A 15,312-nucleotide genomic window follows, 5' to 3' on the forward strand; every position below is an offset into this window, starting at 1 on the left:
GGGCACAGGTTCGATCCCTGGGTCGGGGAACTAAGATACCACATGCTGCGCGTCTTGGCCAAATAAAATTTTTTTTTAAAATAATAATCATACGCTGCGATCTACTGAAAGTCAGCCCTCGACACAAGGGTTTGTCGCTCCCGCCGCCGCAGCGGTGGCGGCGGCGGGGCCCGGGGCGGGGCTCGGCGTCCGTTTCTTCCTTCCTCCCTCCCTCGCTCTCCGGACTCCCCCACCCAGCACCCCGCTGGCGGCGTCCTCGGCCCACCCTCGGCGGCTGCCCACCGTCCGCGCGATGGGAGCGGCGGCGGGTCTCGGCGCACATGTTCCCGAACCGGCCCGCGCCGGTCGGTCGGCGGAGGCGCCCGTCCCGCCGGAGGAAAAGGGGGTCCAGAGGGAAGGGGGCGCCCCGACCTCGGCGCACCGCGCCTCCTCCCCACCTCGCCGTGGGCCTCGCCCATGGGCTGGACGGGGAAAGGGGGAGGCGGGTGCGGACCGAGAGGCTGTGGACGTCGCAGGGCGGCCCCGTGGGCCCCTTTCCCGGGGGGCCGTGGGGGCCGGAGGGGCGGCGGCACGCGCGTGCCACCGAACGCGTCCGCTTCTGGGTCCTCCGCCACCCTCGGCGCGGGGGCGGGGGCTGGGGTTCCCGGCCGCTTGCGGCCCTTGGGCTCTTCCTAAAAAAATCATCATCATCATCATCATCATAAAAAATAAAAGAGACCCCAGAAAGCTAGTTCAACCCTCTCTGTGAGGATAAAATGTGAACTCAGCAGTCTGCAACCGGGAAGAGGGCTCTCACCAGAACGGAACTATGCTAGCACCCTTATCTCAGACTTCCAGCATCTACTGCTGAACTGTGAGCAATAAATTAATTTTATAAATAAACCACCTAGTCTATGGTATTCTGTTATAGCACCCCAAATGAACTAAGACAATATTATTCTGTCTACTCCTACATACGCTTAAAATTTGCCATAATAAAGAATATTTTAAAAAGTCACTAATAACCAAACCATGTTTGGCTATGCCCTACACACTAATTCAATAAGCACTTATTGTCTTTTCTCTGTGATAGACACTATCCTGTATTCAGGACACACTGGCTCTGTCCTTAAGAAACTTATAGAGTGTAGCAGCAACAAGTAAAATGTTGTACCCTATACTTTGGAACCAAACAAAACAAGGTTGGTTAAAATGTGCAACTTTAAGTCATATTGGTACTACCAACCTAAACATCAGTGATATTTCAGCTCTCTCAAATCCCTTCTCTCACGTGTAAGTCTGCAGTGACACAATTGAGCACACAGGTTAATTCATTCAAGAATTAGAACTAGGAGGAATTCTGAAGATCATTAGATCAACATTCTCATTTTAAAGATGAGGCCACACAAGTTAAATGGCCTAAGTTGCTGCAGTTTTCAAATGTTCACGCTCAGAGCAGTACAAAAGACTAGCAAGCTAAGCGGACTAGCTGCAAACAAACCTCATCAGATGAAACAGACTGTAAGCGTATCTTTCTCACAGGACCGATTATCTTCTCACAGGACCTATCTTTAACCAAATTCACAGAAACATAAACGTATGCATGTATGCACATGGGTTTATTTTTTGTCTACTATTTTGACAATTTATTTCTTCATAATGAGAAGTACAAACATCTAGCAGACTAGAATGTTCATCAGATGAATACATTTTCTCTCTTAGGTGGAGAAGGTGGTAGAGTAAACAAGGGACAGAGCATGGAAAAATAATTATGATTCAAATATTTAATGACATCAGACTAAGCTAATCTCATACATCCATCTCCACAATAAGGACATGCCTACCTCAGGAAACAGACAACTCACAAATCTCTCTCCCCCAACAGGCCAGCCACCCAATTCCTCATGCTTTGGGTTTCCCTTTACTATCTTCTGAGCTGACCACCCTTCTGTTCATAGACTTTGTCCAAAACACTTTGTACAATAAAATTAATGATATTTCCATTCAATAAATTCTGATCATATTTCAGAACTGTGTCTCTGAGATTAGCAATTTTAGCATTCCCCAAATCTTCAGATAATTCTTACTAGAAAAGAATGGCTTTTGCTAATTTAACGCTCAGAAAATTAATTGTAAACTCCCCTCGAATCTTAGAGGGCACTTCACTTAAATCACCATATACCAATCACACAACTTAATACAGAACTGAGACTATAATTTTCTAATGTTCAATACATCCAATGATACTAAACATTTTATAGGCCTCATATTATTCAACATTCAGTCTAATAGTAAGTAATTCTGGAGTTACTACGAATCTATGGCAATAGTCCCACAAGTTTCATGCTGCCATCATTTCTGATTAATAAAGCCTAAGAGAAAAAGAAGTAGTATATTCTTACAGATACATATTTTACATTGACTTTATATCTAGATTTTGGATACAAAAAATATATCTTAATTACCCTAGAATTATTCAGGGTTTTAAAAAATTCATTTAAAAAGATAAGTTTTAATTCTATACTGTGGAATTCCCAGTAGAAAAGTATGATATTTTAATCACCCAATCCAGAATTTTAACTCTTATAAACTTTACTGTTGCTGGATACAACATAAAACATAGACACATAACGTAATGACTATATCTTAGAATTATTCTTTTGTAACCCACCCTGTATTACTGAAACATTTGTAGAGGCTTCCAAAATCCTAGCTATATAATTTAGAAATTAGATATGTATATATTTTTAAATATAACATAAAAGCATGATTCATGAACATTCTTTAATCTCCTTAAACTATTAATCACTACAAAGCTAGAATTTTTTGCTAATTCAGAGGAGTAGAATTCAATAATAAATGCCTCTTCCCCCCCACCAGGGGGACTACAAATCAGTAAGATTTAACTAGCTTAGGAACCACTAAAATTATTTTTTAATCAGATGTACAGTATATAATAGGTGTTATAAATTAACACTTATTAACTTAAGAAGCAAAAAAAATCAATGAAGAAATGTCTCTAAAAAAGTACAGAGTAGATGCTTTTGTTTGCAACTGTTCTAAAAGCTATTCAAGAGAATTCCCTGGCGGTCCAGTGGTTAGGACACTGTGCTTTCACTGCCGAAGGCATGGGTTAGATCCCTGGTCAGGGAACTAAGATCCCACAAGCCACGTGATGCAGCCAAAAAAAAAAAAAAAAAAAAAGCCCTTCAAAAGGATAAAGCTCTGGCCCTTTAATCTGACTATTTATCCAAAGTCAGCCTTGATAACATCTTAGGTAGACCTGCCAGCCCATGGTACATGTGAACAATTACTCATCAGGCACAATTTATATAGGACCAACAATAAAGTGTATTCCACTGAAAACAGAAAACAAAATGGGAGAGGAGGAATCAGAGTGTTTCAGTATTTCCATATTAAATGATAGATTTACTGTAAAAAAAAATCACAGAAACATGAATGCTATGAATTTTCCTTTAAGAAATAAATGTTTACTTATATTCAATATCTGGACTAAGTGAGGTAAGGAAACAAGAGTTTTCTTTTAAAATAAATATATCTGGAAACCAGCTGGAAAGTGGTTAGTATTTTAGTACTAATATACAATTAACACCTACAGAAACTAAATTCCAGATGGCGACTCTATATGGACTCCTGCTGATTACTATCTTAGCAAATCAAAATTAGAAGAATGTATGAGAAGGCAAGAAATAAAATTATTTTTAGAAATCTAAGATTAAAGGTAAAATGTTAACAATAGATAAGAAAAAAAAAGAATGGTAATAGAAATATATTGATTTCTATGTATATTTCCATACATAGATACGGAAAAAGTTTCATGAAAAATATATCAGTGGTAGCTTTCTAGCCAAATATAAATAGATATTTAAATGTTCCTTTGCAATGAGGTTCTTCTTCTACTTACTTATAATACAGATTAGAAAGGAAGAAAAATGCACAAGCCTAAGAATGATTCAGAAGCATAAGGCTGAGAACGATTCAGAAGCATAAGATTAAGGGAATTAAGGCACAGCCACTAAATATTTTATAATCAAGAAAAAAGTGCATAAAAAGGCTCCATTAATCCCCATCTCCATCCTAAACAATAAACACCACTTTCTTTAACCTTCCAAGAATTACAGAGTGCCTAACGCTGAACAACAGTCCTTTACCATTCCAGTTTACAGGCAAAAATGCAGATAAGGAAATGAAGTACTATGAAGCTTTTTCATAAAATATCAAACTGCAACATAAGACTATGGTACTTTTTCCTTAAAAAAAGAAAGAAAGAAAGAGTGAGAAAAAACTTGCTAGCTATCTCTTTAATAAAATAGCATTCCAAAAACTTATGTTGCTGCCAGATCATTTAATTGTAAGTGTCTGGTCCTTCAGGACTATAAATGTGACATTGCAAGTCACAATTTCTATGGGCCTCAATTTCTTCATACATAAAATAAGAGGGTTAGTTTGGCTAATTTCTATGATTTCCCTTCAACTTTTATAATTTGTTTTAACTCACATTTCAGTAACAGGAAGTATATATTCTTAGGGGGAAATAGCAAGTCTGGAATAATCAGAAGTCTCTGATCCTTAGGTCAATTTAATAAGAAGAAAGAAAATAGACTTGTTTTAGATCATTTAAGTAAACAAACAAAAGAAAAGCCCTTCTAACTGCAAGGCTCTGTCACGTCTGCTAATCAGCTAACATGGATGCAGCATGTGTCCCTTCTTACTGTTGACAGCTGTTCTCTATTCATCAATTATTTTAATTTACCTTCTGGAACTGTGAATGATTTTTGGTGTGAAGAACAAATTATGTTTAAAGCAGGTGCAGCTTTATATAGCTATAAAAAGAAAAGAATCAATTAACATAAACAATATGTTGTGTATATGCATAAAATATCTCTGGAAAAAGACACAAGAAATTGATAAAAATGGCTGCCTCCAAGAGGGGAAACTGAATAATAAAGAATAGAAATGGAAGAAGACTTTTCACTATATACCCTTTTGTACCCTGTCAATTTTTAACCATGTACAATTATTACCTATTCCAAAAAATTGAAATATTATACATGAAACATAAGTAATGAATTTCCAATTGCAAAAAACTGGAAAGAACTAGAAATATAATGAATATAATGTATTCATTATGTATATAATGAAGCAATAACATTTCAGAGTGATCTGTATTTCTTTTATAACCTGAGACCTCTTCTCAGATCGGATTCAAATATTATTTCAATCTTTCTTTATGAGATTAAAGTATTTGAATTATTTGCATATTCGAACCCACAAGTATTTTAAAAAACATATTTAATTACTAAAGTACTAAAAATGCACAAGATAAGCAGACACAGGCTGTGTAATTGATTCACATAAAAACCAGAAAAGGTGGACTTCCCTAGTGGCGCAGTGGTTAAGAATCCACCTGCCAATCCAGGGGAAACAAACGGGTTCGAGCTCTGGTCCGGGAAGATCCCACATGCCGCGGAGCAACTAAGCCCATACGCCACAACTACTGAGCCTGCCCGCCTAGAGCCTGTGCTCCGCAACGAGAGAAGCCACCACAATGAGAAGCCTGTGCACCACAACGAAAATAATAAATAAATTAATTAATTTTTTTAAAAAACAGAAAAGATAAATTTAAAAATTGCTAAATTTGGCACTAAAAATGTAAAATGTAAATCTTCTATTTAACAGAAGTTGCCATAAAGTTAAAAGGCAAAGGACAAAGAAGGACCAAATACAATACATATAAACAGCTTAGTGATTACCATCTAGAACATAAAAATAGCATCTTCAAATCAATATCTCCCCCAAAATTCCAGTTGAACAATAAGCAAAAAATCCAGACAATTCACAGAACTACAAATAACCAAAGAATTTATGAGAAGGTGTTCAACTTCACTAGTAATATTAAAGATACCATTTATGGAAAAATTAAAAAGACCTGATAATATATAGTGTTGGCAAGAGTGTAAATGCCCCTTCATACGCTGTGTTAAGAATATAAATTGGGACAGACTTTTCCTTTTTTTTTGCCTGTGTTGGGTCTTTGTTGCTGCACACAGGCTTTCTCTAGTTGCGGCGAGCGGGGGCTACTCTTCATTGTGGTGCACAGGCTTCTCATTGCGGTGGCTTCTCTTATTGCAGAGCACAGGCTCTAGGCACACAGGCTTCAGTAGTTGCAGCACATGGGCTCAGCAGTTGGGGCGTGCAGGCTCAGCAGTTATGGCTCACAGGCTCTAGAGCACAGGCTCAGTAGTTGTGGCACATGGGCTTAGTTGCTTGGCAGCATGTGGGATCTTCCCAGACCAGGGATTAAACCCGTGTCCCCCGCACTGGCAGGCAGATTCTTAACCACTGTGCCAACAGCGAAGTCCTGGGACAGACGTTTTGAAAGAGAATTTGACAGCATGAAATTTTCATCTGTGAAAATTTTAAATGCATATACTCTTTGACTCACCGATTCCAATTCTATTTCTAGGAAACTATTCTGCAAAAATACTTGCAAATATATATAAAGATACATATACAAAGATGTTCCTTAAGATTTGCTCGTAATAGAGAAAAACTAGAAATAAACTGAGCTCTCATCAATAGGAGAATTGTTAAATTATGGTAAATTCACACTATAGAATACTAATGCAGTGATGTAGATCTACTGTACCTTAATAAAAAGGCACATCACAGAACAATACAGCTATCAATAAATATTTGTTGAATGGATGAATATAAATAGGCCAATTTATCTTTTTTAAAAGGGAAGGCATAATATCTCTGTGTCTAAATAAATGACAAAGAGGACTGGAGGGATACTTATCAAACTGTTCAGAGTGGTTACCTCTGAAGAGAGGAATGAGATTGGATAGAGGGCAGGGAACTAGGAAGGGAAAGGGGTTGAAGGGAGTTTTTTTACTCTTTATCATTTGTACTATCTGAATGGTTTACAACCAATATATATATATTCATGCATTACTTGTACATTTATACATACATTTCTTAGATAAATAAAATTTTTAATTTTACACAGAAAAAACTGTGAAAATGAAAAAAAATTATAGAATTAGATCTCAAAAGTTCTCTTCTATATCAAGGTACCAGGTAGAATAGAATCCCAAAGATAGGATCAACTGCTATATGTACAATGCAAAAACTATTGGGTACAAAAACTATTCTAGGATCTTTACTTATATTGTTTAATTGATCTTTATAACAATCTTACAGGATTGGCAATTTCATCCCCATTTTACAGATGAAGATACTAAGCTTTGTAAGGTTAAAAAATTAGCCCAGTATTTATATTAAGGCTGAACATCTCACTAGCAGCTGAATACTTCTTTCAGAAGTGTGTCAGGACATAAATCCTGATATCAACATCCCTGTCAACACCATCCAGCAAATCTCTTAAAAGTACCTGAGGGAAGCTATTTAATTGTGTAACAAAACAAAGGGGCAAAGAGGAGGAAAACATATATATATATTTAGATTAACTTTTAGATCAATTTTTCATTAGTTCCTTAAACATCTGGGCTGCCTTACCTTGACAGACAAGAAATTGCCTCCTCCTCCCCAATTCATATCCTAAGCTTTGTAACAATGAAAATTAGAATTTCTGACTGTGAAAGAGTAAAAGAAATAAGAGACATAGAGGAGAGGCAAAGAGAGACAGAGAGATACAAATAGGAAGGGACAGAAGGAAGGAAGGAAGGAAGAAAATACAGTAGACAAAGGTTAAAACCCTAGAACAAGATTGGAACCATAAGTTGACCAGATTCTAAAGCTCTTCCTACTGTATCACACTGATTCCCAAGAAAGGGAAGGGCATCAATACTTTACAAAAGCAAGGAAAAACATAAAATGGATAGAGTCATCTAAATATGCCAAAATGAAAAACCTTCATTTTACTGAAATAATATATAAAAATTATTCCAACAGAGGTCCATAGTTCTATGATCAAATTATTTTTCTATTAAACAATGTCAATAGGGTGGGTAAACAAGCTATAAGTCTACATTAATAACAATCTAACCAGACTTTTAAACATACCCTTTTAGCTAGAGAGACAGAATTATTAGCTCAACTGTGTCAGGAACTAAAATGAAATTAAAGATTATTTTTTATTTTAAAAGATCTCTCCAGGTCCAATAAAATATACTTCCTAACCCTACTTGATAAACCACACTTAATTTTTTTTTTTAAGATAAAGGATGTTCGTTTATTTATTTATTTATTTATTTATTTATTTACTTATTGGCTGTGTTGGGTCTTCGTTGCTGCGCGTGGTCTTTCTCTAGTTGCAGCGAGCGGGGGCTACTCTTTGTTGTGGTACGCGGGCTTCTCACTGCGGTGGCTTCTCTGGTTGCGGAGCACGGGCTCTAGGCACGCAGGCTTCAGCAGTTCTGGCTCGCGGGCTCTAGAGTGCAGGCGCACAGGCCCAGTTGCTCCACGGCATGTGGGATCTTCCCTGACCAGGGCTCGAACCCTTGTCCCCTGCATCGCCAGGTGGATTCTTAACCACTATGCCACCAGGGAAGTCCCAAAGGAGTTTTAAATAGTTTATTCCTTAAATTATCACAGCACCTTATCGTAAACATTCAAATGTTTATTAAGCAAAATTTCAACCTATAAAAACACACGTAAATAAGAAATGTAGAATTGTTTTAAGATTAATATTTATACCAAAAATTTTAATTTTAGACTCTAATCACAAATTAATGCTACATCAACTAAGATCAAAGTGAATATTCATATAAATTCATATAGTATTCTTTATTTGCTTATTTGTTTGTGTGTTTTTACCTTATCTGTGGTAAAAGGTATGCTTTATCTAAGAACACAATTTAACCTTTCATTATATGATGAAATCTCTAGTATAGTTTTCTGTCACACCTAAAGCCAAGGTATCAAAAGAGTGCTTTAGGGCTTCCCTGGTGGCGCAGTGGTTGAGAGTCCACCTGCCGATGCAGGGGACACGGGTTCGTGACCGGATCCGGGAAGATCCCACATGCCGCGGGGCGGCTAGGCCCGTGAGCCATGGCCGCTGAGCCTGCGCGTCCGGAGCCTGTGCTCCGCAACGGGAGAGGCCACAACAGTGAGAGGCCCGCGTACCGCAAAAAAAAAAAAAGCTTTTCCTAAAGTTGGAAAGAAGACTAACCCAATTCTATTTCCAAGCTCTCAAAATAATGTAAACAGCAAAATTTACAAAAATTTGCAAACAATATATACAGTAAGGGGTTAATATCCAAAATATGCAAAGAACTCATACATCTCAACATCAAAAAACAACCTGATTCCTGATTAAAAAATGGGTGGAGAATCTGAACAGACATTTTTCCAAAGCTATACAGGTGGCCAACGGGCACATGAAAAGATGTTCAACACCACTAATCATCAGGGAAATACAAATCAAAACCACAATGAGATATTACCTCACACATGTCAGAATGGCTATTATTGAAAAAGACAACAAATAACAAGTGCTGGTGAGGATGTGGAGAACACGGAACCCTCATGGACTGTAGGTGAGAATGTAAATTGGTGCAGCCACTATGGAAAACAGTACAGACATTCCTCAAAAAATTAAAAATAGAACTACCATAGGACCCAGTTATTCCACTCCTGGATATTTATCTGAAGAAAATGAAGATATTAATTAGAAAAGATATATGCACCCCTATGTTCACTGCAGCATTATTTAAAAAAGCCAAGATATGGAAGCAACCTAAGTGCCCAACAGTAGATGAACTGAGAAAGAAGGTGTGGGGTGTGTGTGTGTGTGTGTGTGTGTGTGTGTGTATTTTTTATATACACACACACACATATATATGCACAATGGAATATTACTCAGCCATAAAAAAGAATGAAGTCTTGTCATGGATGGACCTACAGGGTATTATGCTAAATGAAATAAGTCAGACAGAGAGAGGTAAATACTGTATGATTTCACTTATATGTGGAATCTAAAAAACATAAAACAGAAACAGTTATACATAGAGAACAAACAGGTGGTTGCCAGAGGGGAAGGGTGTTGGGGGAGAAAAGAAATAGGTGAGGGAAATTAAGAGGTACAAATTTCCAGTTCTGAAACAAATGAGTCATGGGTATAAAATGTATAGTGTGGGGAATATAGTCAATAACTATGTAGTATCTTTGTAGGGTGACATATTGTAACTAGACTTATCATGGTGATCATTTTGAAATGTATAGAAATATCAAATCACTATGTTATATAATAGGAACTAACACAGTCTTCAATAATTATACTTCAATTATACTTCAAAAACAAAAAAACAAACTCATAGGAAAAAGAGACCAGATTTGTGGTTACCAGAGGTAAGGAACAGGGGAAGGGAGAACTGGATGAAGGCTGTCAAAAGGTACAAACTTCCAGTTATAAGATAAACAAGTACTAGGAATGTAATGCACTACATGATAAAAATAATTAACACTGCTGTATATTATACAGGAAAGTTGTTGAGAGTAAATCCTAAGGGTTCTCATCACAAGGGAAAATATTTTTTTCTATTTTTTAAATTTTATATCTATATGAGATGATGGATGTTTACTAAACTTGCTGTGATAATTATTTCATAATGTATGTAAGTCAAATTATTATGCTGTACACCTTAAACTTATCCAGTGCTATATGTCAATGATATCTCAATAAAACTGGAAGAAAATGGATAAATAAACAAACAGGAAAAAATGTTAAACCAAAATGGACATTAAGGCACCAATTTTAGCTCAGTTCTATAAAGCTTTCTCAAAGATTTTATGTAAGTTCCATTTTCTTTTTCAATAGATCAACAAAAGTCACAAAACATGGCACTTAATCATAGAAACTCATTCATTTCATAGAATTCATTATTTAAATCAAAGATATCAACTATAAATAGTATAAAAATTTTATGTCCTTTTTCATGTAGTACTGTTTCTCTATAAAATAGAGTGTTGACTTGTGAAATGGGATCAACCTCCTAGTAGAGTGGCAAGCATGTGATTGGTGCAATATAAATTTATCCCCTTGGGGCTTCCCTGGTGGCGCAGTGGTTGAGAGTCCGCCTGCCGATGCAGGGGACGCGGGTTCGTGCCCAGGTCCAGGAGGATCCCACATGCCGCGGAGTGGCTGGGCCCGTGAGCCATGGCCACTGGGCCTGCGCGTCCGGAGCCTGTGCTCCGCGACGGGAGAGGGCACGACAGTGAGAGGCCCGCGTACGGCAAAAAAATAAAAATAAAATTAATAAAAATATAAATTTATCCCCTTTAGAATTCATAAGGTAAGGGCATTGTCCTTAGGGTTGCTAATAACATGCTATGGAAGAGCTACTGTGCTACAGATAAAGTATAAAAATTTACTCTGGAAAAAGTTTACCCTTTTTTTTTTTTTTTACCTTGTTTTTTAAAAAAAAATTTAGGTGTAACTTTGAAACACTGGGAATCCTGATTAGATCAATTATGTTAAAGATGCCACATGGAGAGACTCCTACTTGTGGTAACATGTTTGAAGTATTCATTTAAAAATACTTGTGTCTATTATGTGCTGGCATGATGCTGCATCCCTGGGATACAATGATTGAGTTACTATGGTGAACAAGAAGATAAAACACAAAACAAGGGCTTCTAAGGGAGGGTGTGGTGTTTTGTAAGGTATCTTTTTACACAAACAAAAACAAACTCAAAATAAAAAGGAAGAAAAATCAGCTGAAATATGTAAGCTTTGGCTATTCAATGTAATGGTCTCAAAATTAAATGGCAAAAAAATAAAGTATTCTCAGACATGGTCAGCACTGGATTTATAACCTGAAGACCTGGATTAAAGTCTTCTGTATAAAAATAATATACATAAAATATAAAGTAAAGAGTATCATTAAAAATTACAAATAAAATGCCATAGAAGTTCTGAGGTATCTTGCTAAGAATAGGTCTGAAGGATTGTTAATATCCTAACATGCAGAGATGGGAAGGGAAAAGTAACATTATTGTGAAAAAGTAACTAACATTTATTGTGCATCCACTATGTCAGATCCTGTGCTAAATACTCCCATCCATCATCTATATAACACTCACAACTCTCCAGTTTCATTTTACAGATGACTATACTAATACTCTGAGACGTCAGTTACTTGTCTAAGGTCACACTGCAAAAAGTGCAGAAGCAAGAATGGGACGACAGGGTCTAAAATCCTGTGACCTTTCCACTATAACATTCTAACATATACGGGGTGAAAACAAAGAGAGGATAGTTAGGATTCAAGTAATCTTGAGGCTAATGTCAAAGTTTTAGAAAACGGAATTCATCTTATTTCCTGTCCTATGTAGTGATTTGTCATTTATTAGCTGAGTAAGTCTAAGGCAATGCTTCTTAAACTTTTCTCTAAGGACAGAAGAAACTGAACCCATCCCCACAGAGCCCATAAGCATAAAATTTCTTTGAAGTCTTTGAATTTTACCTAGAAATTAGTGTGAATATTACATTCTCCATATATCTTCTGTTTAATATAAAAACACTTTTTTATCCAACTCTTCACGTGAAATTGATGACAACTCCATGAGTGTGTGCCATGTTCTGTGACGACAGATTTATCTCTTGGCACATTGCAGCTTATCGCTAACACTTCTATTTGAAAAGCAAAGGTCAGGGGGGATAAAGTAAGCTATTTCTTGATTATTCAAAAACCAATGATGCACACTGAGGATTATTTAACACCAAATGAAATTCAAGTAAGAGTTATTGGCCATAGCCTTATTTTCTAAAATATGAGAACATCCTACTGAAAGCAGGAAAGCAATCCTGACCCACATAGAGGGAGGAAACACCCTTTTCAACATGTCACCACAGTAATAAAGAACCTCTGCCACGGAGTAAAGACGCATCTTAATAGTTTCCATGAGCCTTTTTAAGGCCACTGTAAGGCCCTGGACCTAGACATGCTAAATAGATCATGCAGAAAATTTTAATTAGCCATGTCAATGCTTCATTCTGTTAAAAGGTAATCAACAGATGCCTTAAATTTTTTTCCAAAGTGCTTTCAAATACTTTATTTTGTTCAACTTCAGAGCTCATTCCCAGACTAATACAATAGCAAGTACTATCATCTGGAAATTAAGTCAATAGTAGGGTAAGTAGCTCTTCCAAGATTGCAATCAGTAGCAAAGGGAAACTTAAATCCTAGAAATCTGATTTCCAGCTTACTGAGCTACTGAGGAAAACTGCATCTTTTCATACTTATTTTGCAGCATATATCAAAGCATATCACACACTATTTAGTAAGTAACTAACTGATAAACTCGATTTCACAAACAGAAAAAGAGGCTGAACACAATTATGTAACTAGGAACATAAGATAGTACCCCTGCTCTCTTATGATACATTCCTAGTACTGACTTAAAAAAAAAAAAAAAAAGAAAAAGACAAGAATTAGGAAGTGGGAGGGTGGGAAGAAAACGGGTTAAAATTCCTTCACAAAAAAATTACATATCCATAATGGCATCAAATTCAAGTGTGTGTGTTTTTCCCCTAACAATATACTGTTATGGCTTAATTGGTTGGTCACTAAAATAATTTTTCTTTCCTGTGTGGAAGCAATCTACCCACTGAAACCTAAGGTAAAACTGTTCATTACATTTTCCTCCTAAACGAGACCAAAGAATATGTCATATAAAGAAAAATGGGCTCTTAGGCGTTTCTCCTTTCTAGTAAAATTTCAAGGCAACACGTACCAACACTGGAGACAAAAAAAAATTCTACTTGGATTTACTGTGAAGAAAAGGTTTATAGCATATTAAAGCCTACATGTTAATCTCTGTGCCATTAACTTCTTGAAGCATTCTAAGAAGTCCGCAGCAAAGGGAGGGAAATAAGTGTTAGGATCACAACCTATGAATGCGGGTGGAACAAAGACTTCTCCCTTCATTATGCAGAGAGAACCAAGTTGCCAAAAACACTCTGCTCAGATACCATGCGTGGTTACTGACTGCACCTCTGGGTACAGAAAAGAAAAAAATCAAATGCTGGTCAAAGGCCGCCCCTGCCTGCCCCCGCCCCTTTCACCCAAGGCCTCGTGCCAGAGCTGCAGCCCCAATCTCTTTCTCCCCAACATAAGAAAGCGGCTTAACCCTAAGAGTTCTACAAGCTCCAGTTCCCGTGTCTCCTACGCAGACGCCCCCGGGGCACCGGTCCAACCCGAGTTCCAAATCCAGTCGCTGCCCCCCTCCGCGACCCCGCCCAGACCCCCAAAACCCTGCTGCCACTGACCACTGACGTCAGAAGGGCCAAACCCGGCCCCCGCGGGGCTGCCCCAGCCCCGCAGCGCTCTCCCCTCCTCCCGGCCAAGGCGTGCCCAGAAAGGGACGCGAGCGCGTCCCTCGGCTGTCGCTCGGGCTCGGCAGAGGGGCGAGGAAGGAAGAATCAGCGCAGTCAGCCGCCCTCCCGCCCCGCAGCAGCAGCGAGGTGGGCACCAACCCTGCGCTGGCTTACTGCTCAGGGGCGGGCGGTGCCAGGGCGAGGGCCGTCGCTCGGCCCCCGGAGCCGGGATGGCAGCGAGAGAAAGGTGTGGTTCAGGAGCGGCGGCTTCCCGTCAGGGCCTGGCCCCCATCCGTCGGCGCCGGGGCCTCACCCACGACCCCAGTCGCCACCCAGTCAGCACCCAAACCTACCGAAGACCCTTCTCCGGGGCCGCGAACGCCGCCCTTGGGGGTCGCCACGGTCGCAGCCCTGTCAAGTGGTGACAGGCGGTGACGGGTGACCATGGCAACCCGAGGTGTGCAGCGCGGCCCGACCCCGCCTCCGCCTCCGCCTCCCGAAGTCGCTCACCTGAGGGCTCCGGGACGAGCCCGGAGAAACCGCGGAGGAGAAAGCGGCGCGGAGGCCGGAGGACGGGGCCCCCAAGCGGCGGGCTCTGGGCTGGAAAGGGAGTGTGAGGGCGGCGGTCTGGCCTCGGCGTCGGTCCTGCCTCCAGCCGCCCGCGCGTCAATCCATCAGCTCGTCAGTCTGTCTTTCCTCCCCTCTCCCCCTCCCGGGCCGGCGACCGTCCGCTCTGCCTCTCACACACTGCGGTTGTCAAGCGGCGCTGCAGCCGAGCACCAGCCCCGAGCCGCAGCCAATCGCCGCGCTTCCCCGAGGCGCCTCAGGACCCCGCCGAGCGGGGCGGCCAGGCAGGTGCCTGCGTCGAAGGGAGAGTCGGCTGAGCGGGCGCTATCCCAGGGCACGGTGGGGACTGGTCTGGTGCACCGGCTCACCGCTAGCGCTCCAAGGACCAGCTGGACTCGAAGGAAAAGCCGGTGCGGCGACTGCGTGAGAGACCAGCAGCCGGCACGCAGACCCTTTGGTGG

General features: G+C 39.8%; 1 protein-coding gene across 2 annotated transcripts in view; it reads right to left on the reverse strand.

The window, feature by feature from the left end:
* Nucleotides 1-15,040, reverse strand: part of WDR47 (WD repeat domain 47) — a 56,785-nt gene extending 41,745 nt beyond the window's left edge. The window contains exon 1 of one of the 2 annotated variants that reach the window (XM_060090214.1): nucleotides 14,795-15,040. Coding sequence is in view for 1 of the 2 variants with exons in the window: in XM_060090213.1 (XP_059946196.1) it covers nucleotides 14,638-14,730 (93 nt within the window). In the remaining variant the exon portion in view is untranslated. Of the gene's footprint in view, nucleotides 1-14,637; nucleotides 14,746-14,794 lie in introns of those variants that run through there. The other variant, XM_060090213.1, reaches the window with a different exon arrangement.
* Nucleotides 15,041-15,312: the final 272 nt, after the last annotated feature.

The sequence above is a fragment of the Mesoplodon densirostris genome, chromosome 2 (assembly GCF_025265405.1).
Source record: "Mesoplodon densirostris isolate mMesDen1 chromosome 2, mMesDen1 primary haplotype, whole genome shotgun sequence".
Classification (NCBI taxonomy): Eukaryota; Metazoa; Chordata; class Mammalia; order Artiodactyla; family Ziphiidae; genus Mesoplodon; species Mesoplodon densirostris.